The following is a 26,352-nucleotide window of genomic DNA, read 5'->3' as shown; positions in this document are numbered from 1 at the left end:
AAGGCTAATTTGTAATGACATAGGGAAAAAAAAGCAGATCAGCATCCCATTCTGGGATGTGAAGGTTCAAGTTCTGTCTTAGGCTCAAAATAGGATTAGCTTCCATTTATTAACATCTCAAAGTCAATATGCAATTGGTCACACATATACAACACTTTGCACCGGTAGCACCTCTTAAGGTTATCTGTCCTGACTTCAGTTGGGATAGAGTTAATTTCTTCTCAGTAGCTGGTAGTGCTGTATTTTGGATTCACTATAATGTTGGTAACACACTGATATTTGGTGGTTTGCTGAGCTGTATTTATCTTAAGTCACGGACTATTTTTTGTGTGTCTCATGCTCTGCCAGTGAGGAGGTACACAAAAGGAGGCTGGAAGGCTACATAGCTGTGACAGGTGAACTGAACTGGACAAAAGGACATTCCACACCATAGAATACCATGCCCAGTATATAAAACTGTGTGAGTTAACCAAAAGGAGGGCTGATCCAGGTTAAGGAATGGGGTCTGGCCTCTGTCAGCCAATGGTGAACAATTTATTGTGCATCACATGTTTGTGGGCTTAAAAAAAAATATTACTATTATTATTATTATTACTACTACTGCTACTGCTATAATTTACTTTGTTTCAATTATTACACTGTTCTTATCTCAACCTAGTTGTGATTCTCCTCACCACTCCACCAGGGTGGCAGGGGGAGGTGAGAGTGGCTGTGTGGTGCTTAGTTGCTGGCTGGGTTTAAGCCACCACAGCAGCACATTAAGGAACAAGGGGTGGAAGCAGCTCCAACTCGCACATAACCAGTTGTTATGTGCGAGTATCAGAGTCCAAACCAGAAAACCTACACACTAAGGAGGACCATGTACTATCTGAACCACAGGCTTCTTTTTTACCACATACTATGGAAATTGGCACTCTAGAAGAAGAAATGGCCCATCAAGGCTCTCTAAAAGTGCAGATTGGAAGGACAGTAAAAGCAGACCTAGAATCCAATAACTAACTTCCCCCAAAACAGATGCCTTATTTGCCCCACGTTCATTGGAAATGAAGGGACAGGTACACCTAACAAACCCCTGCCTTCTATGAACAGAACTTGATTCAACAACAGTGAATTAAATACTCTGGAAATGTCTGGGGTGATTTGTTACGTCATAAGCTTTTTATAAGAAATTGCCTCTAGTTAAATTGCCAGAGGAAGGGAATGTAGACTACTCACATAGGAGAATATTCTATAAAATATTCTATTTCCCAAACAATTTATTTGCTTTGAAATAAACGATGTTTTGCTTTAGAAAGTTGTCCAATTACTGCTTCTCTAGGGAAGATGATTACAAATATTAAACAAATTCAAAGGCTACAGCTCAAAAGCTGAGTCAAAACAAAAGAGAATGTCTAAATTCCAGACCAAGAGAAAAAATGATTGTTCAATATATGAGCAGGGTGCTACCAATGAGTAGGAGATGGAGAAACTCAATCTTATGATTGTGACAGCTGGCTGTTAATGAGACACACTCAGCTTATTCTAGTTGTACTAGTGTCTGCTGACTCTAGTTCTGTCAGCTTGTGGAATTGCCAACTTCCATAAAAAAGACAGCAATCTGAAGTTTCCATGGCAGTCTGTAGAGGAAATAGTCATGAATTGTTCATTACCTAGAAATTCAACATTTTAAATTTCATACCTAGAAGCCATGAAAGAAGTCATACAGCAAAATAAACCAGAATGTTTAGATAGCAGTGGGTTATCAGTTGCTCAAATGCATTATTTAAATGAAACAATTAAAAACCAGAGTTCAGGCATGCCAACATCAGCAGCATATGCAGTTCTTACACCAAATAAACCCTTGATATAAATCCAAGTTTATTTTCAACACAAAGAAAATAGTTTTAAACAACCAAGGCTTGAAAATTCCAGAAGAGCACAAAAAAGCAAAGGATGAGTTTAAGAAACAGAGGTCTGAAGAAAAATATATTGTTTTCTCTAAAAAATGGAAGCTGTCTGTTACTTCAAAATGTGTCCACACATGTACATTGGCATGCAGAGGAAGGGAAGTGAGGGAACACTGAGTCTAAATTTAGCCACAGTGATTACTCTGCAGCATACAAGCTTCATTCATGGGCTGAAATGAATCTGCAAATCACTCACTGGTTAACACAATTCTTTAAAAATAGGATGTCAAATCCTGTGCACACATATCCCAGGTGTCTAGGCACAAAAGCTCTTTTATCCTATTGGTACCCTACATATCACCCTACATATTTGAAGTCTATGGAAGTGTTGCTAAAGGCAGTTTCTATTCAAATATGTCACAAAATTCCGAGGAAGCCTTAGTAACACAGATTCATTGGAATGGAAATCCAATTAAAAAAACTACACTTGGCTGAAAGTCTCACCCATTTATTCAGGTAAAGCAGTCTGGTAGTTTCCTTCCTGACAATGATACATACATTTGTGGAACAAAACAGAAAAGCTGCTTCCATACAAAGTCCTGGCTGTGAGAGCAAGGGGTTCTGTGGACTTGGCAGTGTATAAAGGTTACAGATGGTCTTCATGGTTCAAAATATCTGTTTGAAGGACTTCTGGTTGGTACTTAAATTTGTGAAATTATTCAAGAAAACGTCATTGAAGTGTCACCTCAGTACCAGTAGGAGAGCTAAAAAAGATTCCCAGATCTCCACTTTGAAAAAGCAAAATTGGACTGTCTAGGAGTATATTCACTCAGGGATTTCTTTTCTACCATCATCAATGAGGATAACTTTCCTGAGGAAGAATTCTTGAGCCAGGGAAACCTCTGCTCCATTAATCTATTTTTCCCAAGGTCAAGAGTTTATTGCTTAGATATAACCAGAAGGTAAATTACCAATCTAGACACAAAGTCCTTAGTTGACAAAGTATGAAACTTGCAAATTGCTCAGGATATGAGGCTCCCCATAATACTAAAGACACTCAGTTTGCCTACCCACAGAACATCTCTCCTGTGTCCCAGGAGAAAGATATCTAATGAATGAACAATTAGAGGATGTCCCTTTGTTATTAAAGTCTGGACTTTGCAAGCAGCAGAATCTCATATATGATGAAGATGAGATATACATATGGTATGAAGATACCATACATATCGTATGAGATATACATGTGGTATGAATCTTGGGAGATTCAGTGAAAATTAATGGCAGCTGGAAGAGAAGAACAAAAAGACAGGAGGGAAAAGACAACATAAGCTTGAAGTGGCCAACAGGGTAGAAAGAGAGGGAGTGAAATTCAGATTTTCATATATGACTGTAGGCTTTTTACAGTCTGAAGCAATCTGGTGAAGCTCTTCCCTGATCCAAGACACTTAAGAGAATCCAAGAAGAAGGCATTATGATGTCCTTAACACGCTCAGCAAAAATGCTCTGCAGATACAAAACCCATTATTTCAAGATGAAGGGACTGAGGTTGATACACTGCCCATCCTGAATGGGCACAGCGAGGAGTGCTCCAAGAATTGTATTTAATGCCAACAGATGGTGCTTCCCACCTTTATGCAACCTTCCACCATCTTCCAGATAACAGTCTGTAGTGACATCAGAGCAGCCAATACCACCTAGGCACGGAATCTTCCCTATCTATTCACAATTTGGTTCTCTGCCAGCCTCCCTCCATGATTCTCAGTGGGAACTGAAAGTCAAGTTGACACCCTGATACCCACAGTGGTGCACAGATGCTGCAGCTGCTTCCCTTTTCCCACCAGGGTTTTATTTGGGTTACAGAAAGAAAAACTTTACAAAGATGCTGAGAAATAAAAGAGATCTAGAAATATAAACATCAGGAATGAAGACCAAACTTTTATCAATATTACAGTAGCAAAAGGATAAAATAGCAAATGATTACTGGTGGTCAGACATGACAGGAGAGGACTTCCCCCAGAGTGAAGAAGCATTTTATATAGGAGCAAATATAAAGTATGGGAAACAAGAGAGATGAAGGTGAAGAGGTGACAAAAATGTGGGAGGAAAATGGCAAAGTGGGGAATGAAAATGTGACAGTGATATGAAGAGGAACAGAAGATCAGATAATGGGAAAAAAAGAAAAGCAGGACAAACTGTTTACAAAATAGGATAGATAAAAGAGTGTGAAAGAAAATAACTATGAAGGCAAAGTTTAAAAAGCAGCAACAAAATGGCAAGCTGCTATTTTTAGGGAATAAATACATACAGCATACATTTTATTCTAATGCATTTAAAGGTGAATGTAGGTGATGCTAAGTAATTAATTTAGGACAAGATCGTAATTTCTCAGCAATATGCAGAGGAGTAAATAAAGAACACAGTAAGATCTAGAAAGTTTTCTAAATGAACACTACCATGTGTTTAAGGGCTGTATCCACAGCAACTAGAAACCAACACAAAACCAGTCACCATTTAACCACACTCCCTTGAGAAACTATCAACATAACAGTTTCTAGCAACATATTCAGACACCATGCCCACAGAATATTTAAGACCTACAGTGAGGTACATCGAATAATGAACTTGCTGGCTTTATTTCCAAATTCTACCATATGCTAAATCAACTCATTGAAGTCAAGGGTATTTGACAACCCAATACTCACACACAGTTCCATGCTTCAGGTTCCTCCAGACTAGAAGATTTCAGCTAGAAAAAGACTGGGAATAGTAAAGCTCAAAAAATTGTTAGCAAAGAAATTCTGGGGTGATTGTTCCTTGCTTTTTCTTTTTTGTAGAAAGCATCCAGAGCGAATTCTGTTTTGGATAAAAGGGCTTAGTGAACAGCAAGGAAAAAGAAAATAATTATTTACATCTCAGTATCATAGAGGCATACTACAAACAACTTTTGAGAAAGGCTTTCCCTCAATTTCTTCCCTTCCCCCCTTTTAAAATTTGTTTTTTAATTTAATTTTTTTATGTTGGTTTGCATAACCTGTCAAGTTATGTTCTTCAGAATCTCTTGAAGACTCAAAAGAATAAACTTATTACAAAAAGCATCTATTTAAGAGAGGGGTCTCCCTTATAAGAGTCTGCCAACATTGCCCAGACAATGGAGCTCCATTGGAAACTCCATTAGAAGCACTCCTTCCATAATGCTACCAATATCCTAGGAAACTGCATTGTCTCATTTCTCAGACAGATGAACTGAAGAGTAATAGAGTGGGAGTAATGAGCAGAGCACCTTCTCAAGGAGCAGCTGAACAAAATTGTTGCGCTATGGCATAGAGAAGAAAGTTAAAGTTCACTTCCCTCACCAAGCAAAGCAGAAAGTGTGAGAGAAAATGTTAATTTATCTCACCTATGGCACACTACCTACAGACAGCATATTGGGACTTCAGAAATCCACACAACATTTACTCAGAATATAATTCAAAGCCTGATCTGACGTGTACTTCACAGCTTTTATCATTTTCAATTTCACAAAAAAACTGTCTAAGAAACTGATCTGCATTCTTTATAGTTTATTCCCACAGGTAAAATTATAATCTAAATTCCTTTAATCTGCAGCATGATCTGTTCCACTCCACTGTCTTCAAATTACACCTTGCCAAATTTCTAAAGGCAAAAGAATTGCCCAAATACACCAATCCAGAAAATGGTGGTCAACTTTTCAAATATTCTTTTGAGATTGAAAATATTCTGTTTTTCATTTTTACCACTACACAGCAACATTTGTGAGTGATACTTTTTCCGATTTAGCTGATGACCAGTAAATTCTGTGAGTGAGTAATTAAAAAACACCAGGTGGGTCAAAAGCTTTCATGACACACCTTTTCTGAAGAGCCTCAATGGAACATTCATACATTGATCCTATGGCCTTCTGATCACAGGTTCCACAGATTAGCAGTACTGGTTAAATAAATGCTCTGCTCAAGTTAAAGGCTAAACATGAAGGTAACTTGAAAGTGTTTCAGCAACTTGTAAAGGGAAGCATCTTACTGATGTTCAAACAGTGTTCCTCCATTTTACTCAAACCCTCCACCTTTTTAAAGAATTCTGTTTGAAGTCAAACATGAAAAGACATTTTTCCACTTTCATTGTTCACAGCCTAGGGAAAGGACAAGATGAGAAGAAAATGTTATCAACAGTTCTTTTATCATTTACCATGCTGAACTTATTTACCACTTTTTGTAATTACAGAGATATTAAAAAGACTGTCCTTCCTAACTGGAAGTGGCTTCATTCTCATGTCTGAAGAAGCCCGGCTGCACTCCTCACAGCTGCTTGTAGCACAACTTACAGTTTCAATTCATTTTCTATTACAATGGCAACATTCAAGAATTGAGTAATTTCTAGTTCAGTTCTTATGTTAAAACTGATTAGAATTTTAATAGGAATGGAGAAAAATAGAAGTTTCTGCTTGAGGAATAATTTCATCATATTGAAATGCTAAGGAAACAAGAAAAACAGAATTATGTTATCAGGGACTGGAAATAAAGATTCATACTCCAGTTGCAGGCCAAAGTTTTATGCCATCATACCTCTAATTCTGGAAATGCATTAAGGGTAACACAGCTATATCTGTTTGCACTACACTACCCCCAACACAAGAAGAACTCATGTATCAGTACAGAGATGTGTTTCAGGCAAAGAAAACTCATTGAAGACAGTGAACACATCTAAGACACAGGAACTGAGACACTGCCTGCCTTGTTCTGCTGCCCTACAACATCAAGTTAGAATACCTGGATTTTTTTGTTTGTATAAAACAGAGAAAATAATAACACTTTGCTACTCTGTTCAGTAAGGAAATAAACCAAGAGGATTAAACATGGCAAATAGAAAGTCACTTGTGGTTTACCTCTGTAAGTTAGAGAATTTAATTTCTGCCCTTAAGAAACAACATATACACCCACAAACAAAGGAATTTCATAGAAAATTTTCAATCTCTCTGAAAAGGCTGCTAACCAGACAGATCCGCAGAAGAGTGAGGAGCATTTTGACTTCCTAACTTTACACAATGGCTTTCATTAAAGACCACCAAGAAGCAATCACTTTACCTTTCAGCCTCATTTTTTGTAACAGAATGCCAAGAGTACTGACATCCCCACAAGATTGACATCCTTCTCACATCTTGTGAAGCAGTGTTAACATATAAAGCTATACAAACCATTTAAATGGCTATCAGCAGTACAACAGTGTATGAAAGACTGATGGAGAAAAATTTAAAGACACATTACTTTTAAGAAACAGGAGCAATGCAAGATCTACGAACCAAAAAAAAATTATTTCTTATATAGTCCTTAAAGAATGTCTAGCAATACCTGCTGCTGTCTTTGCCGCCTCATTTGGGCAACCTGAGACATCATGATTTGACGATCCAGTAACTCCATTCTCTGCTGCCTCTGAATGTCAACTGTTGCTCCCATTCCAACTCGAACTTCATTCGTTGGTTCCGCAGACGAGAAGACTGGTTCAAGAGTCCATGAAAATATCTTTGCTACCCATCTGGGTACACAAAGAATTCGATGAACTTTTAAGATACTGCTATTGTAGCAAATCCCAGAAATCTAAAATCAAAACCAAAAATGTTAAAAAAACACTGAAAACAAAAAAACCTAAGTACATCACATTTACTTTGCATTTGGCTGCAGGTAACAGTTGGTCTTTTGGTTTGTAAAGCACTTTTACTGTATTTACTCACAGTTCTCAGTCAAGAATCAGAGAACAAACAGGGGATTTCTTTACTTCCCTACAACTACAAACTGCTTTTTAAAATCTGTGTGGTGCATTGCCTGTGACTCATAAAGCTTCAAGGGGCTTTTTGTTTGTTTTGGAATCTGAACCCAGGCCAAGTGACCTTTTCTAAAACTGGTCAAAATTAAAATAAAACTCGAATTTCTAGTAAAAGACCTGGTCAGGGTATGCTGCATGCTGACCCGAGAAGATTAAGACAGCTCTTGAGTATGCCGAAGCACTCTACAAACCCCTTCAAAAAAACCCCTAACCCTCTTAGGGCTTCTGTCCCTACCATCTGAAACTCTCCTTCTAGTAAAAATACAAGCAAACCAGTGGAACTGAAGTTAAATCTAAGACTATGCACACACTCATTCCAAAAGAAGCCCACCTGCCTTACAGGAGGGAAAAAAACCCATTTGAAAACCAAATCATTAAAAACTCTGATCTGAAAAAGTCAGCTTTTGTGAGGCCCTTCTCCTACCCATAAGGGAAAAACACATTCTCTGTGTTCATGCTTGCATTAAGGCTTGATTTAATTTCAGATTCTGCAGGAGAAAGAGAAATCATGAGCCCCATAAATGGAATTACAGTCTTCACTCAGCCATTATTTTGAATGCCATTGTGAAACCACAGCACTTGAGCCCAAAGAGGTCCCATCTGCACTCTGCTTTATGCCACATTTCAGCATTTGTAACTCTCTATTGTCTGTTATGCCACAAGAAATATGCTGTCACAGCAGAGTGAAATGAACAGGAAAAGAACTGAACCTCAACAAATCTGTAAACATACCCCAGAAATGAAATTATGCTAGAAACAATGTAGAAGCTCTGCATCTAATGTATTTATTTATTTATTTATTTATGTGGGGCTATTTGTTGTATCTCACTGACATTTGTATAAAGATACTAAATGCATTGCTGATTGTACAAAGGGAGACAGTACAGGAAAAAACATTCTTTAGGAGGGGGATATTTTTCAGATTATTAATAAGGTTATTGTGTAAATATCCAATGATGTAGTGAGACTTTCAGCAAAAACACATTCTGCTTTTGGAAACAATGATTTTTGTTTTATTCTACTTTCATTTTATGACTCATGATTGGATGTACAGCCCAAGCTGTTGGTTGCTTGACAGCACAAACACAGGCTGTCATTCTAAGATGAGAAAGAACAGTTTTAAACTACTCTTAACCTCTTCAGTCTTTCAGTTGTGCTATGAGAAAGGAGGTAAATGCTATAAAGGCCATAATCACATCAGAGTGAAGGCTGCCTTTAATTAATATTTTCTGCATTCAAAGGAAGGTCCTAACTGGACAGGGTACTGTAACAGAAGCTTTTTCCTGACCTCAGAGATCCTTTCCTCAGCTCTAGAGAAAATGTTCCAGATGACTGTAAACTCATGACTAAAACTGTGCACATCAACTGGAAACTAAGGTATAGCTATAATCACCAAAGAACAAGAGGAAGAAAATTCATATCACTTCTGCAATTCTCCTGTTTTTGGTATGTACTGCTTGAGCTGTCTGCCTAACAAGAAAGTCCCCCAGAGACAAACCCCTTGATCCTGAGAGAGTCAGGTAGATAGACCCCTCACTCAAGAAAACCTAGACTGCACAGTAACTGAGAAAGCAGTTTTTGGGGAGTGAGAATTACTGAACCAGATTGAAAATATTACCTACACATTTAATCTGATGTTTTCTTCAATGCAAAATGCACAAGCAGCACCACAGCATACAGATTATCTCCCTTCCTTTCACCTTGCTAGGTGTAGGTATATGTAGTATCATTAGGCTATGGAGCCAGGACCCCTCTTTCATTCCAGGGATTCTGCACACCTGATTGTACAGGCATTAACTAGGCAGAGAAAGAAGTCCCACTCAAAATGCTTTGTCCAATACCACACCAACATTCCTTCACTTCATTCAAATGGCCCTCCTAGATACTGATCTCTGCTCTCTCTTACCACCTTTGAAAAGGTCTAATGTTTTCAAAAATCTTGACCAGGTTCAAAAAGAACAAGTTCACAAGAACAAAACAAAGCAAGCGGTGATAGGAAAATCTACGTCTCCCTGAATATATGACAAATCTTGGCACGTGTCTGAACATACTAACCACAAACAGAATCATTATTTATCAAGACAGAAAATAGAGCAATGAGACAATAGCAGCCTATCTTTGGTGTCAGTGCTTTGGAACTTGTTTGTCTTAGAAAGGAAGGCATACTGTGAGCCTCAATTAGCAGCTGCATCAGTAAAAGCATTCTTGTATTTTTCTTAGCAGAGATGGCTGGGCATAGAATCATAAAGGTTGGAAAAAGACCTTTAAGATTATCAAGTCCAATTGTTAACCCAGTACTGCCAAGTCCACCATGTATTTAAAGTGCCACATCTACATGTCTTTTAAACACCTGTAGAGATGGTGATTCAACCTCTTTCTGCCCTGGGCAGCCAGGGCAGTGCTGGATGAACTTTTTGGTGAATAATTTTTCCTAATATTCAGTCTAAACCTTCCCTGGCACAACTTAAAGGATATTTCCATTTATCTTACTTGGAAAAAGAGATTGACCCTCACTTCATCACAATCTCCTTTTAGGTAGTTGCAGACAGCAAGTCATTCCAGAGAACTTAACTAGAAGAAAAGGCTTTATAAGGCTAGAAGTTTATGGACATGCTAAAATGAAGACCTATTATATGGAAGTATAAGAAACTTTAAAATGCTGTGGTCAGTTATTACCAATTTTCAATAAGTTTCAACTAGTGAGGACAAGATAGCTATTTCTGTATTTCCAATAAACCCAGAATGGAGACATTTGTAGTTAAAAAGGGTCTCGTGATTCAGTCTGGCTCAGTGTCATACTCTTCTCTTAATGTCAAGTATTTCCAAAGAACTTCCTCTATAGCTGGTTCATATGCAGAACCTAATAGATATAATTTTAAAAATCATAAGCTTTGACAAAGTATAAAGCAACTTTTTACACTGTTTTTGTTATTGACATTGAGCAAATGTCTAGTCTTTAAGAACATAAAGCAACACTGTTTATTCAATGAAGATAAAATGACCTCAATTATATTCCAACTTCAGCACTGTAAATCAGATTAAAGGGCTACTTCCCCCAAACAGAGGAGCTTCCAGTGTATTTTACCCGCCAAAAGTCACCACAAAAAGATGTTGTGGTTATTTTCACACTGTTAAAATGGGAATTTGTGGCTAGCAACATAAGGTGCATCTTAATTTCTGTTAGTCACAGCATCTTCCACCATATTTTATGTGGCACAGTGCTAAGAAGAGGAAATGGAGGATGCTGGAAACTCTCTGGTACACTGCAGAATAAAAGTGTGCTTAGATATTTTAAATTTCTTAACGCCATGGCTTACTACTGCTACTTCACATGAAGTTTCCTAACCTTCTCCTGCCCCCATATAAAGCCTAACTTCCCCTTCCCTCATGTCCTTCTAAAGCTGTACATTTTTAAGAAAAAGGAAGTAGCTGTATTTTCTCTGTAATTAGATAAACCAAACATGGAGACTCTCCAGTATTTCAGATTGCAAAGACCCATATGCTCCACAGGTAGCTGGAGTAGTATTTAAAATTTAAATATTTAAATTTACTGTACTTGATTAACACCAAAAATGGAAATAAAACAGAAAAAAAAGTAGACAACTGGTGTAGAAAATTATGCTGAAAATTATTTTAACTAACAGAACTTGACATCAAATACTCAATTATTTTGTTCTGAATAATGTAAATATATTAATCATATGTACTCAAGACTTGGCTATTTTCAGATACCAACAAATGAAAAGTAAATAGTTTTCTTAAGGTGAAGTGACATTTTTATACCTATTGTATCTCTTTAATCCTTAGTATGTTCTGAATTGCATACATGTAAAATCAAAAAATGGGTTGAAGTTTGTGTCAGGATTCTGTATTTATCTTCATTAGAGAAAGCATTTATCAAAACAAGAGGGATTGTGTAAAAACCACCCAAAAAACAAAACTACCTTACAAATAAACCCCACTACACATATATTTTCAACTTTTGTTAAAATTCTAACAGATTATTTTGTTCAGATTTCCTTTTTGGAAATTATTGCAAATAATATAAACAGCCTTTTGCAAGAGGTCCCTTGAGAAAAAATAAAATTATAGTGATACTAAAATATTTCTCCTAAATTTTGTTTCCAGTTGATTTGCCTCACACATTTTCCAGATACCTTGAAACTTTTTTCTTCAGAGTTCATCAGTGCTTCATTGGTCAGATGGAATCACTATCAGATAAAGAACATTGTGTATGTGCAAGCATGACTGCACTGCTATTTCAGCACAGTACAACTATTCTAAACTTTTACTGGTGTCCTAAGCATAGGTTCCCTTGGTCTCTGCCGGTGTTCTGTATGTGATAATTATCACATTATTAACCAAATCTCATTAATTAAAAGATCAGGATTTGATTAATCTAACTCAATATAAATATCTGTAATTTAAAAGCCTACTTAATAAGCTGGTTGTTTAAAGTTGGTGTCATAGTCAACAGAGAGAAATGGGCACTCTAAGGATCCTTTGGCAGAGGTCTCCAAAGTACATACAGAGTTGAATTACCCTCATGGATTCCCTCTCTGAAAAAGGGTAATGCTGCTGCCAAAAAAACAAATATTGATAGAACAATCTAATTCCTAATTAACCAGTTGGTATAGTTGACCAAAGAGACCATATTTTGGACACAGAAACTCTTCTTCAGATCCAAGAGAGAAATTCAGAAGTGAAATACAAACTGAAAACCAATATCCATTTTTCTACAGATATTAAAGAGAAAGTATCATATGACACGTTATGACCTTTTCCTGTCCCCTCTCACTACTTTCTCCTTCTTCTAGAGTTGGAAATATCTGCATTTCCCTCCTCCCTAGACAATTACAACCTCACTTCCAAACCAGCATCCTCTGTATTGTGCGAACCAATTCCTCTTTTTTTCAGATGCATTAACTGATGCAGGAATAAGTGCTGGTAGCTTACTCAGTTGTCATGTGTTCACACCTTGATGTGGGCAGGGAGTCACAGCCCATACCACAGGGGACATTAGGTCAATAAAGTCAGTAAAATGTAGAGACACTTAGATCAAGTCACTTCCTCTCACTCAGCTGAATACTGAGCACTGTCCACACACAAATAACGCACATTAGTTTTGGGCAGGATTCAGCACATGTGCTAATGTACATGGACTTGCTGGAGCAAGTCCAGTGCAGGGCCACAGAGAAGATCAAAGGACTGTGGGAGCATCTTTCACATGAGGGGAGGCTGAGAGAAGTGGGGCTGTTTGGCCTGGAGAAGGCAAGAGGATTTTACCAAAGTAAAGAAATGCTTGAAGGGAAATGAAGAGGACAAAACCAGGCTTTTCTCAGCAACAGGAAAAGGAGAAATGGGCACAAACTGAAACATGGGAGGCTCCCTTTGAGGATCAGGAAACACTTCACTGTGAGGCTGATTGAACACTAGCACAGATGGCCCAGGGAGGTGGTAGAGTCTGCATCCTTGGAGATACTCAAAAGCCATCAGAACATGGTCCTGGGGAAAGCTGCTCTGGGTGGCCCTGCCTGAGCAGGGAGGCTGGACCAGCTGTTGCCCTTAGTGCTTCTGCGAACTGAGGATGTGCTCTTTGGCAGGTAGTTCTATCAGGAAAGGGGAATCACATCCATTACACACAAAATATATGGTTTTACTAGGTAAGTACTTAAGCATAGCCAGAATTTTTAGTGAGTAGTCTCACTGATATTAGCAACACTACTGATATTTATACTGTAATACCCATGTCAAATATTCAGAAATTAACTAGATCCAACATTTAGCTAACAGTTACCTGAAAACACTTACAATCACAGTTACAAAGTATTCAAAAAGTATCATACATTGACTAAAGTCCTGCACCAGATTAAATGTGGATGACTGAAGGATATCCAGACTAACTGGAGGATGAGGGGCGATGCACAGCAGGACATGAATGTGGAGGCAACTGCATACATTAACAAACTCTGACCAAGGATTCTCTTCGAGAAAGCACATGTTTAATATTAAGTATGTAGAAGGGATGATATTTTAAATGTGAACACTATATTGTGGGGTTATACAAATGCAAACACAAAATGTTTTAAAGCATATTTTAAAACAACAAAGAATTCAGCATACTTTGTTCAAAATCTTGTAAGAAAGATCTGAAAGAGGAAGAAAAACAACAAGAAAACCAATGATTCCTAGGTCTGATCAGATATTAGCTACATAATACTGTATTTAAGAAAGGCACTAAAACCATGAACGTCCAGTTTAATTATTTTGCTCCCCCAGCTGAATCATGTTTTATCCTATATATACCAATTCCAAAGGACATTAATTCATTATACAAAAACACCTCAGCTGACTGAACAACTAACAGAAAGTATGGATAAAGTTCTTAACAAACAGAACACAAAAGTAAAATCCAAGTACACTTGGGAGCATTTAACAGCATCTGTAGTCTATGTAAAACTAAATTAGTCACTTCAAAATTATGAATAATAACTAATGTACTCCAAAAAAAGAACTGAAATTAAAATAATGCACTCAACACTGTCTGAACTTTCTATCTTAAGCTTAAGCCACTGAAGTACAAGCTCCAAATTACAGATTCTCTATATTTCCAATATCTAAATATAAAAAGCACAACTTTTCATACAATCTGAGAAAAGTAAATTCCAGCATAGCACAGTAACAATGCAGAAAACTGTTGCATTCAGTTTAGTGAAATGTCCAAGACAAGCAGGGTTTTAGAAACTTCTCAATTTCAGTTTCCTAAGGTTTGAACTGAACTCTACATAAATGCAAGGCAGCTCACAGGAGACTTGGTGGGTTCCAAATTTTGAACTTTATGCAGTGCAGGTCATCTTGCAAACAAAAAACTAGCACGAGGTAAGAAGAAAGGCTAGAACACTAAAATCACAAAAAAGGGCCTGAAAGATACCTTGCTGTTATCAAATATAGCCCAAAGCCACTCAGAAAAACCCATGGCATGTGATCTGTCTGATGACATTATCCTAGAAAGTGGAGGAACTGCATGTCTTTGTGAGACATGTCTTCTGCTGGTCACCAACCTGAGCTTACTTCTTTAAGCAGATGAGATCTAGCTATGACTGAGTCTTGACACTCCTCTCAAATTTCAATCTTACCAGAGTATGGCGAGGAAAAATGTTAAGTGGGAATCTAAGAGATTTTAAAGGTGTGGAAAAAAAAAAAAAGAGAGAAGATTTCTACATCCAATGAAACATGAATACCACTTCCTAAGGTGTTTTGAGTATTTTAAAGAAAAAAAAAATAGTGAAGAAACTGTTTCAACCTTTCACTAAACTGAGTGATATGCACAATATGGTAGCACTTCTGTAAACAACTACTGAAAGAGTTTTGGGCATCTCTAGTATGTTTCCTAATTTTATGATACAAACCCCAAAAAACTCCCATCATAAGAAACAAATTTGGTCTGTATGCACCAGGCATCATATATTCCTGGCAAAATAAATCACAAGAAACTAAATTAGTCTTATCAAACATAAGATGAGTATAGATTAGTGATTACAACAGATTTGTGAATTTCTTTACAGTCTACTACATAAATTTTCTCTTTATACATAAGCATCATGGATTTAAACAGCAACTGACATACCAAAAGTAAAATAATTGATTGTCCAGTTTCATGTGGACAGTAAAGAAACTGCCTTTAAGACTGTAATCCTGTGCTGGTTTACAATTAGATCTAGCAAAATATACCTTATCACAAAGACAGACATAGCAGACCTTCTATATTCCAATAACAAAACATTTCTGCACCTGAGAAAACTGACCGTCAAAACTACAAATTGCCAAAAATTTCCTATCACCAGGCACATTACATCAATGCCTACCTGCCCACATAGACTCATACACTCATTTCTATAATGACGGCATCATTCAAAACCACTGAAAACAAGAACTCAAGGCAGTACAGTTCCCAGTACCTCTATACCCTGCCTAGAATTCACAAGAAGGTCTAATGACACTTGCAAGGATGTAACCTGAAAGTCAGATCCCACTTAATCATGCTCAAATATAGGCTGTGAGAATTTAAATAAACCTAAACCAGGAACACAGTGAAGACAAGGTGAAAAGTGACAACAACTCAGAATTTGTGCTGGCACCATACATTTTAATATTCCACATAAGCAGAAGTGCAACAAAAGCTAAATTACAGAACAGCATCATAACACATCCAACATGAGTGCCTACGTGATCTTCAGTGCTTCAAATACAGTGAAGTGGCTACCAGGCAATAAACTAGTGACTAAATATCACACCTGACTTGATGTTTGTGCATTTACCTATCCTTTTTGTACAAATACCTGAAAATTTGAGTTCACAGAAACTAAGGTAGTAAGATAGAAAAATGTTAAAAGTAGTAAGAATTACAAAACATAGGCTGTCAGAATGACTTAACATTAATTTGACAATCTATTTATTTCTGTAATTGTACATATACATATGTTATCAATCAACTACATTTGTAGTGATAAAAGGCACCTTTATAGTGTTGCATATCCTTCTTCAGATTATTTAATACACTGTGAAACTTTATTCCTTTACCAAGTTTTCTCAAAAGTCACCAAATCATAATTTCTAACAGAGAAGAAAAAGAGACTTCTTAATCACAGAAGTGTGGCAGATATGCTATGCAAAAGAAATGGCTGAAAATACTAACATTAATTTCTTTTCAAATTACTGCACCTATTACAAAGTCATGGAGTGCAGCTCTCTGCTTGCTGCAGAAAAAAATTGAGACTGAAAACACATTGTAATTAATGATGAATTAATGATACTTAATTCATTCTGACTGAAGCAATATGAAAACTTGAAATGATTTTTAGCCATCCTGTGACACAGAAGTAACTCAATTTAATCCTGTGAATTTACACCCAAGTAAAACAAACTGTCAGCTTGAAATTTAAAAAAAAGCTAATTTATAAAAAAGATTACTAAGAAAGTCCAGCAAGTTTCATTATATAGAAGAATAAAATTTTATATTAAGAGGGAATTAAAATAAGAACTGCATAATGTATTATGAAAAAAAAAATTGACCTACTCTTTATATGTCTATACAATCAAGTATAGACAGAGCTTCTGTCATCAGGAAAGAGGGAGTTAAAATGCCTTTCCATTTCTTTCCTTTCCTTCCCTCTCTAATGAACACCTGTTCAAAAGGAAGGGCTATGAAAAGAGCCAGCAGTGTAACAGGAAGGGTAGTGTGTTTGGAGGAAATCACTGATCCTTCAGTGGGCACAGAAGCTTGGGCTGATTTCCAGGGGAGATAGATTCTGATTTGTTAGTTGCACTACTTTCATTGATATTTATAGCAAGATCAAATCATGAACAGGCATCACTATTCGCTGCTCCATCACTCCTGTTATTACTTATCTTAGAAACTCACAGAATATTTTGCAACAGTCAATGCAAATGGTAAGAGATCAAACTACTAAGTTATAGCAGCATTTCTCTCTGAGCTCAACCCAAATTCAAATTAGTGGGTACAGCAAAGGCATAATTTGAGTTCTCTACCAACTTAATAATGAGCTCCCTTGGAAGTGGTGGCACTCCTGCTGTTGAAAACGGTTACAATTTTTTGGGCCAAGAAATCAGTCTGAGCTCCTAATTTTGGAGTTTGTAAAATTTAAAAAGAAGCTTATCAGTATCTAAAAATCTGAAATATTTAGCACAATCTGTTTCAGCACTAAGTGTCTTAGTACCAACAACAGAGTCAGAAAGGAAAAAGACAGATCTAAGAGAGAAATCCAGAAGTTAATTTTATCTGACTGATGCGATGAATGTGATTTTGTGCCCTTTACTGTCATTGCCATTGTGAGAAACAGCTATACTACAGATCTCCTTGGAGAATAGCAAAGCATGAAAAACCCTCACAGCAAAGCTATTAAAACCCGAGTTTTAGAATCAAAGCTTGAGGCTTGCTGAAAATCGAAAAAACCTCAACCTGGGGTACACATTTTTCCATTTCCTCAGCAATCTCATTTATAGCTCTGGGTGTATAGCTATATCCATGGCAACAAAATTAATGTTATGCAGGGAACAGTGGCACCCTGAAAATATCAACCACCAATTTTGTCGTCTATCAGTTTATCACCAGCTAGTCAGTGCTTTACATATTTGGAAGTTGAAGAGGAAAACTTTCTACTTGCAAACACAAAATGTTACTTAGCAATTTCTGTTCTTTTTGAGTCCAAATATACTGTGCTGATCCCATACATAACAGAGTGTTTTAAGCAACATATGATTTTTGTAACAGTAAGACTTACCAATCCACTTAAGGCTAAAATCCAGATGTAGGAACCAGACGTTAAGAGCTGGAAGACAAGGGAAGGGATTTAAATTTTTGTTTTACGAAATTATTTCTATATGAACCACTAAGTTGCAATATGATATAGGTTATGCACTCCTGATGACAATGGGAGACGTCAGACTGTTACTTCTATTAAAATTCAGTTTACCATTAAAAAAGAAAAAGTATTCCAGAAGGAGCAAGTGGAAAAAACACAGGGATCCAACAATTGTTCTCCTTCTACAGAACAATACATTTTATTTTCATATAGCTTACTAAGTATAACAGGATGTCGGTTATAGGCCGCACAGAAAACAAGTCTGAAAGACAGACTAAAGCAAAGGAAATGACTCAGCAGCAAGAGGAGAAGAGTTCCAAGCAGGCAGGCACTCCAAGTGAAGCTCTCAGACATGCAGTCACAGACAGAACTAAGCATCAAAATTAAGGAAATAAAGTTCTTACCCTGTGACATATTTGCTGACATGAAATCACAGAAATAAGCTGGAGCAAATTTTTTTTAAAATCCTGATAGGTCAACATGGCAGCCCATTGTTTCTAGCAATGTATGTGACTAATCACCTGGAGAAGGTTATTACCAAACTGGAAAAATGGACTGAAAGCGGTTACTAAAATATTTCTGTGTGATGCTGACTGAATCGTGAGGACACCTTCCCTCTAGAGTTCTGACTATGGAAAGAATGACTTGAGATAAGGGCAGAGTTTACAAATGAGGAGAAGGCAAATGAGTCTTCCCTCAGGCTCTGTATGATGGCAGCAACCTTTCAGGCTCATCAGGGAGAGACTCCGCAGAAACATGGGGCTCAGTGACAGCACTGATCCATGCTGGGGGACTCAGTGACAGCACTGATCCACGCTGGATCCATGCTGTGTGTACGAAAGCAAAAGGTAAAAGACATGATGGAAAACAGCCTACACAATATCACAGCTTTCCCAAAGACTGCAATAATAGTGGAATTGAAGGGTTCAGAAGAGAGGAAACAAGATTTCTGAGAGATCAAGAAAACAAGGTGCTGGAGCAGAAAGTGAAGGAGACCAAAGGCTGAACAGGAAAGAGGATGAATGAAATGTTTATGTGGAGCACAAGCCAATATTCTGAAACTGACTACTTCTAAAATACTCCCTTACCACATTTGGTAGAGAGTATCATAACTATGGTGTTTTTCCCATTGCTCATGCCAGAGCTACTTTTGAATCCCTAGAAAACACAGAAGTGAGCCTAATTTCTCATAAATTTGCAAATCTCCTATTTCACCATTCAAGTTGTGACAGAAGTGTCCATTCATTTCTAGGCTGCTGGCTTTGGGCATTCTTAATTGTTGTCTGAATCATTACTAGTTTTATATACCAAGTAGCTATATTTTTTCGGTCATATTTCACGGAATAATGCATTATGTTGCTGTGCTCTATGTTACATGTGTCACATGGTAATGCATGGCATACAAATTAGATTAATTTAATAAAAGTGAAATTTAGCTAAAACCTTGATTGTTTACTAACAGTCTTACCATGAAAAATACTGTATTCTACAGCTTTGTTTGAATTCTAATAGACAAGGTTAAAATAAGCAAATTCAAGAATATAAGCAAAATAGAAAGGTGAAAGGTAAAAACGCTTTAGGATTAGGTTCCATTTTAATCTATTTTGGTCTAATTCATTTTACTGACCAAAAAAAACCAAAACTGTGGAATTGGCTATGATATTTTCCCACATAAGACAAGATAAGAACAGATCACTTGCTAACCATGATGGGATAGTTGCTAGCTAAATGTATGTTGAATCATGCATGTGGAAGCATCAAAATTCATAGACAAACAGAAATACTAACTACTAACTACATTATTAGTTTATTAAAAGATGAACAAGCAAGTACATACCATACCTGTAAACCCAGTATGTAGACCAGAGACTTGTTTGTTATAGAAAAGTGGCCCAATACTTGTGTCACCTGCACTCTTGGAATGGAGGAATAAAATGGAACAAACAGTGCAAACACAGGACCCAAGCTGCAAAAAGAAAGGGACAGATGGTTAGAAGAATTATACTAACAACAGTAATGTCAAACAACCAAAAGGAGTTAATTTTAAGTACACAACAATCAAAATGTTACACCACCTTGCAAACAAAAGTCTTCCTTGGGAACCCACACTAGGTAACTTCTGGCATTCTGGGTAATGGATTCATTAGCAAATAAGAACAAGTGACAAAAAGTATTTTATTTTCCAATGTTTAGGACTGGAGGCAGAAGAGAAGGCAACATATTTTATGTAATAGCAGATTCTTTACATAAAAGCACAGCACACAAGAAGAACAGCAGTAAATCTCCTACATCAGAACAAATATGATTCAAATGAACAAATGGTAAGGACTTTACCTTTCCCAAAAGGTTAAGGAAGCCACCTCACTTATGAAGCCAAGCTCCTGGTATTTATCCGGACTTAATGTGTTTAGAGTATTGCCAATAGAGTACAGCATCTAAGATGGGAACACTGACAGTTTGATTTAACTTCCCTTTGCCAGTGACTTCCATGGCCCTACAAATAAAACTTCCTTTAGGGTCCTCATCTTAATCACAACACAAGATTTTAAACCATTACTGGAAGGAGATTCATAGAATCTTAAGACTTGAAGCACTTTTTACAATGACCAGATGCCTAGACTGATCTTGTGAACACAAGTTATTGCAATTCATTCAGACACTCAAATTTGCATGTCATTATTTTTACACAAACAAAATACACCTGTATAAACACATGCAACACATTTTAGAAATAAACTGAAATTACTGAAGTTGTAAGAAACAAAATGCTATAAGAAAGAAACATGCAAAAATTATTCTTCATCTGAAGTTATTCCATTGTAGACAATATTCACTGAATAAATCAGGTTTTATATGTGAAGATAGAAGAAAAACAAAGAAAAAATATCTTTTCTCTTCTTAGAAAAGTAATTCTAAATTATTTCTTTCTACTCTGACCAAACTGAGAGAATACCACAACTGTAGCATGCTTTTCAGGTTTTATTGATCCTGTGATAAACAGTGACTCAGACACAGAGATTTCACATGCAAGAATGCACTCAATCATAAGATGGGAAAGTACAAAAAGGAATTTCCTAAGACTGCAAGTGTATTTTAAAGAGATTAAAGAATGCTAAAAGGTTCCCTAAATGTTAGTATTAATTTATGTCAACAGAGACCACAGAAAGCACCACCCCAGCCAAGAGTAGCTATCAGCTTAATTCAAAGTCTGGTGTCTGACACTGTTCAGTATCCAAAAACCTAGAGGAGCTGGAGGAAACTTAGTGATGGGCCTTTTCTCCTAAAACAGTAAGTTCATAGGCTCTACAGAGGTATGCTCCTAAAGGCATCAGTGTTTGTTTTTTAGACAGAGTTCACATCTAATAAAAATAGGTATTACCCAAATATCCATTCAGATATCTTTTTTAAAATGTCAAAACTGGTGCCCTTCAAAATGCTGTGTGAAACTAATTTGTACAGGCAATTCCACTGTGTGAAAAGTCATTCCAATTAATTTTAAACTTTCAACTTTCTTTATATAATTCTGTACTTTGAATTTTTCCCTTTATTTTCTGTTGCCTTCAGTATTTTCAACAGTTTACTAATGCATTTTTTAGAATATCTATATGGGGATGCTGCTTATCTACAGCAGGTCTGTCAGACAAGTTATGCACAGAATAATACTAGAATATGGCTTACACAATAAAGTATAACAAAAAGGATGGTCAAGGACAATCTGGACCCACTGGTGAAAAAAGGGACCCAGTGACAAAGGACAAGAAAAAAGCCAGGGCACTCAATGTCTTTTTCCTGTCAGTTTTCAGTGGTTAGTTTTGCCCTCAGGCCTTGCAAGTCCCTGAGCCTCCGGTGGGATTGGAGCAACACCTGCTGCGAAGGAAAACATTTTGGAGGTTCTTGATCCCAAGTGATCACACAGGAGGCAAAAGGACCAGATAAGCCGCACGCTGGGGGTTCTCAGGGAGGTGGCCAATGCTACCTCACTGAAACATCACGGTGATTAGGGCAGGTTCCTGACTGGATAATTGCACATGTCACACCCATCTTCAAGGAGGGCAAGAAGAGAATCTTGACAGTTACAACGCTCACCTCAATCCCTGGGAAAGTTACAGAGCAAAACTCCTAGGAGCCATTGCCAGCTACATGATGGACAAGGCAGCTGCTAATATCCCATATGGATTTACCAAGAGTGACTCTGGTACTGTGGGTAAGGAAGGGGAAGATGGCAAATGTTGTACAGTCTGACTTTAGGATGGCCTTTGACTTGGTTTCTTCTTCAGCCCTTAAAGAAAAACAGGGATATGCACTGCATAAGCAGTGAAGATTTGAGGGAATCTGGCTACACTGCTGGACTCAAAGGGTTCTGATCAGCAGCACCAACTTTAATGGCAAGCACTTACTAGCAGCTTCTCTCATGGATCCATACTGGGATGAACACTATTTATTGTCTTTATTAAACTACCTGGATGACAAAGTGCACTCCCAACAAGCTAGTGAGTGAAATCAAAATAGAGCGAGCAGTCAATACTTTGGAGAGCAGGATCACATTCAGCTATTCCTTGATGGACTTGAGAAATGAGTCAACATTAGGAATGTTAGGGAGTTCAACAGAAGTAATAGTGCACTGAGTCTTCCATCTGGGTTGGAAAAACCTTGGGCAATGGCATAGACTGGCTAGAAAAGACTTGCAGATAAGGAGCTGGAGAATCCTTTGAGTGTTAGTCAGCCTTTGAGTGCTACTTTATCCTTGCAGGAAAGGTCAATCACATACAGGGCAGCATTATCAATATGTTGCCATAAGGCCAAAAGAAGTAATTGCTCAGCACTTCTGAGACTAAATCTAAATCATTGTGTCCACTTTAGGGCTTCATGCTTCAAGAAAGGTATTAATATACTAGAGCAACTCCAGACAGGATAATGTATTTTACCAGGCTGCCCAGAGTTACAATCTCCATCTTCAGAGATACAACTTGGACATTCTCGTTGGACATGTTTTGAACCCAGGACTGAACTAGATGACTGTCAGAGATCCTGTCAAACCTAAACTACCTTATTGCTCTGTGAAAAATCAAAGCCTTATTTCCAGAGCTCATGACTGCTGAAGGAATTTCTGTTCCTGTATTTCACTGGGCAGCTACAAACATCCAACCACATACTGCAAATAAAAGGACTGGCTCTTAACTCGTTAAGTTATGTTAATTAGTTGTTTGGTATCATAGATCAGATTCAACATCTACAAGTGGAAAACATTCTTACTGAAGGACTACTTCAGTGTTTTCTTTTCCTTCACTTCTTTCTTATCCTCCTGTATTTGATTTTCCTCTCATCTCTTTTAGTCTCCTTTTCTGTGCTTTCCCTCCTTTTGCAGCGACCTCCAACCCAGCCCTTTGTTCATTATACTATAAGACTATCAGGAACATCCTTTCACGTGCCATGATTAACTTCTACTAGAAATCTGTGATGTCTGTGTGCAAAGAAGGGCTATAGATGCAAGCATATTCTGACCTTGAACTGAGTTTTTGCCCACTTCATATTTAGGAAGTTAATTTTAGTCACATTTTCATAGAAAATGAAATTTTCAAACAACCCAGAAAACTCTAAAACCTGAAAACTGAATTCTGGAGTTTGAACATTTACATGTCCATCCCAAAGATGTACTATAGTAGCCATCTCTACAATAATTATATCCTCATTTTGAAGAGCACATTAAATTTCAACATTTAAAGTGAAACAGAAACACAGAGACAAGATAGGAACATTTTACAGCATATACATCTATGAGATTGGGTTTGTACAAAGAAATAAAAAAAGACATATACAAACAACATCCTTGAAAAAAATAAATCAGAGATGTAAAAATTGTCTGAGAATAAAAAATCAGGGGCAGGTACATCTTACAAGAGAAATGCACTATTTAAAGTCTAAAAGGGTGACTTATTAAATGCAGATTAAAATAAAACATTAGCACTAGCAAATATATGCACACAACAAGAAAAATGGTTCTAAAATGCATGAACAAAGGGTTAGAAAGCTAAATAAATGTAGCTTCTGCAAAAATGCTTGCTGCTGTCAACAGAAGTTCTGTGGGATTAAGTCTGCAAAAAGAATCTATTTTATTCAGAATGACTCACTACACTTACTAACTGCGGTGCTGTGTTTTTCTTCATTCAAGTTCTCCAAAAAACCATCAAACTGACAAATTCACAACCATGTATTTTTTAGGGGACTAAAAATATCACTTATAAAAAACAGCTGCAGATGATACAGGCACGCAAGCAGTGCACTTGGAATTCAAGTTACTAAGTAATTTCAGTGACCTGCATTCCTACAGTCAGCCCAAACACTGCCATATTACACTTGAGGTTCCAGCCTTTATTCTGAACATGCTAAATATTCACAATAACATTCCTTAAAATTAAGTAACTCTGTGGAATGTGACTACCTTTGATGGTTGCCTTGGACTCAAAAGACCCTCCTACTGCACCCAATCCTTTCACTACACATAAGCAGGACAGCCCATTGCCTGAGGTCTCTCAATAGCAGCAAAAGCATTAGGCTTTGTTACCCAGTATTCACTAGCTAATACCAATGTTTCACATAAAAGCAGCAAGAATGCAGAAAAAATTTAAAAATGCATCTGGAGGTGAAAAGAAAGGTTCCTCCTGTCCATGGATATCCCTGCAGAATCTGTGCAACTTGCAGTTCATTAAAATTTGAGGCTAACAATCTAGCCAACAGTTTACAATTCCCTCATGAAGGTGGAAGTCAGACACCTATCCTAAAGTAAGCTTTAAATTTTCATGCCAAGACTATCAAACAATATATTTTGTAACCTGCGGGGTTCCATGTTCCTCATCTTGCCCGTCAAAATCTGAACAGTGTTTGTACATATATGGTAAACACAAATGTATGTCTGCACATATATGGTAAACACAAACACCTTCTGACACACAGCAATTTTTAAATTTACATGTCCAAATCCTGGAGCAGTCAAACAGATATTGGACCAAGAGCAGCTGTATCAGAACAGAAAACAAACAGCTAGAAGGATAAACAGTTAGTGAAAGAATGCAACCTGCACCATTTATCTCAAGCAATTAGCTTGAGCTAATTTCTCATCATGCTAGGCTGGATTGGTATCTAATATACCAGTGTGACTCAAAGGGTACAATCTAGTACTGTATCTTAATCAAATGAAGGCAATATTTTATCAGATCAAAGCAGGAAACACATACTGGTGTTGTTTATAAAGATAAAACAATTCTGAAACAAACTCTTCCTTTAATAAGAAGCTGGGGTACTAATGTCAGCCGTTGAGCAAAGACATATTTGCGTATCTCAAAATTTCCATTTCTACAGCAGACCTTAGATGCTGGACAGGGAACCACACTGTGGTATTACTTTGTGTACATATGAAACAAGTTCCCTGTGCAATTTCCCTTTAAGCAGTCCTGAATTCTCATTACTTCATTTAAAGCAATTTTACTCACTGATGAAGCTGAATAATTTAAAAATTATTCAAAAACAAGTAAGGAAAAACAAATCCAGAATAAAATAATCCAGAAGAAAAATAATCCAGAATATAATCGGTAAATTTCCCCAAAGACTTTCTGAATGTGATGTTAGACATTAAGACTGAGGAGCTGAAAGCCCTGGATAGAGCCCTTCAGCTCTTTGGCATCTAAAGGGAATCAAGTCGTGTACAGTGGGAGTTCAACACAAGAAAAATCAGTGTACGGTGTCAACCAAGTGCTCCAAGTAGGTACAAGAGTAGCTCACAAGGCTCTGTGCTCTGCTATAGCAAAAACATTTCCTATAATACAAAGTAACTTTGCCATTAGACCTGTATTTATTTGAGGCTTTCTGATGAGAGGGATGTGTTAGTAGAGATCCTAGCTCTCTACACACCTTCACCACTACAATGTCAGCCAACACCTGTGCTGTGAATACAGCCCTAACATTTCCACAGAGGCATCCTGCACTCTGCATGGGTTGGACCCGCCAAAAATACCCTTATCATGCCTTGTTGGTTGTTTAAAATCAGGCCACTAAATGAGGTCATGAAACAGTCCTTTGCAGTCATGAATGATCAGTATCAGTTTCTGGGGAAAATCCCAGCTAGCTCTCAACCACAGCCTCTAACAGCAAACGAAAGGATTTTTCATCTACCTCAAATCTCCAAAACCCTCTTAACAAACACACAATTTAACTTTTACATTAAAAGTTCTTCACCCAGAAACAAGGTTATTTCA

The 26,352-nt window shown here is 37.2% G+C and overlaps 1 protein-coding gene across 1 annotated transcript in view; it reads right to left on the bottom strand.

Annotated features, from left to right (window-relative positions):
• UBAC2 (UBA domain containing 2) overlaps positions 1 to 26,352 on the bottom strand; it is an 87,099-nt gene that overhangs the window by 10,089 nt on the left and 50,658 nt on the right. Inside the window, exons 5-7 of the mRNA XM_021530263.3 lie at positions 19,946 to 20,069; positions 18,023 to 18,070; positions 7,250 to 7,495 (exon numbers count right to left, since the gene is read on the bottom strand). Coding sequence (XP_021385938.1) covers positions 7,250 to 7,495; positions 18,023 to 18,070; positions 19,946 to 20,069 — 418 coding nt within the window. The remainder of the gene's footprint in view (positions 1 to 7,249; positions 7,496 to 18,022; positions 18,071 to 19,945; positions 20,070 to 26,352) is intronic.

Source organism: Lonchura striata, chromosome 1 (assembly GCF_050655825.1).
Source record: "Lonchura striata isolate lonStrDom1 chromosome 1, ASM5065582v1, whole genome shotgun sequence".
Classification (NCBI taxonomy): domain Eukaryota; kingdom Metazoa; phylum Chordata; class Aves; order Passeriformes; family Estrildidae; genus Lonchura; species Lonchura striata.
This window is presented reverse-complemented; position numbering and strand designations above follow the sequence as displayed.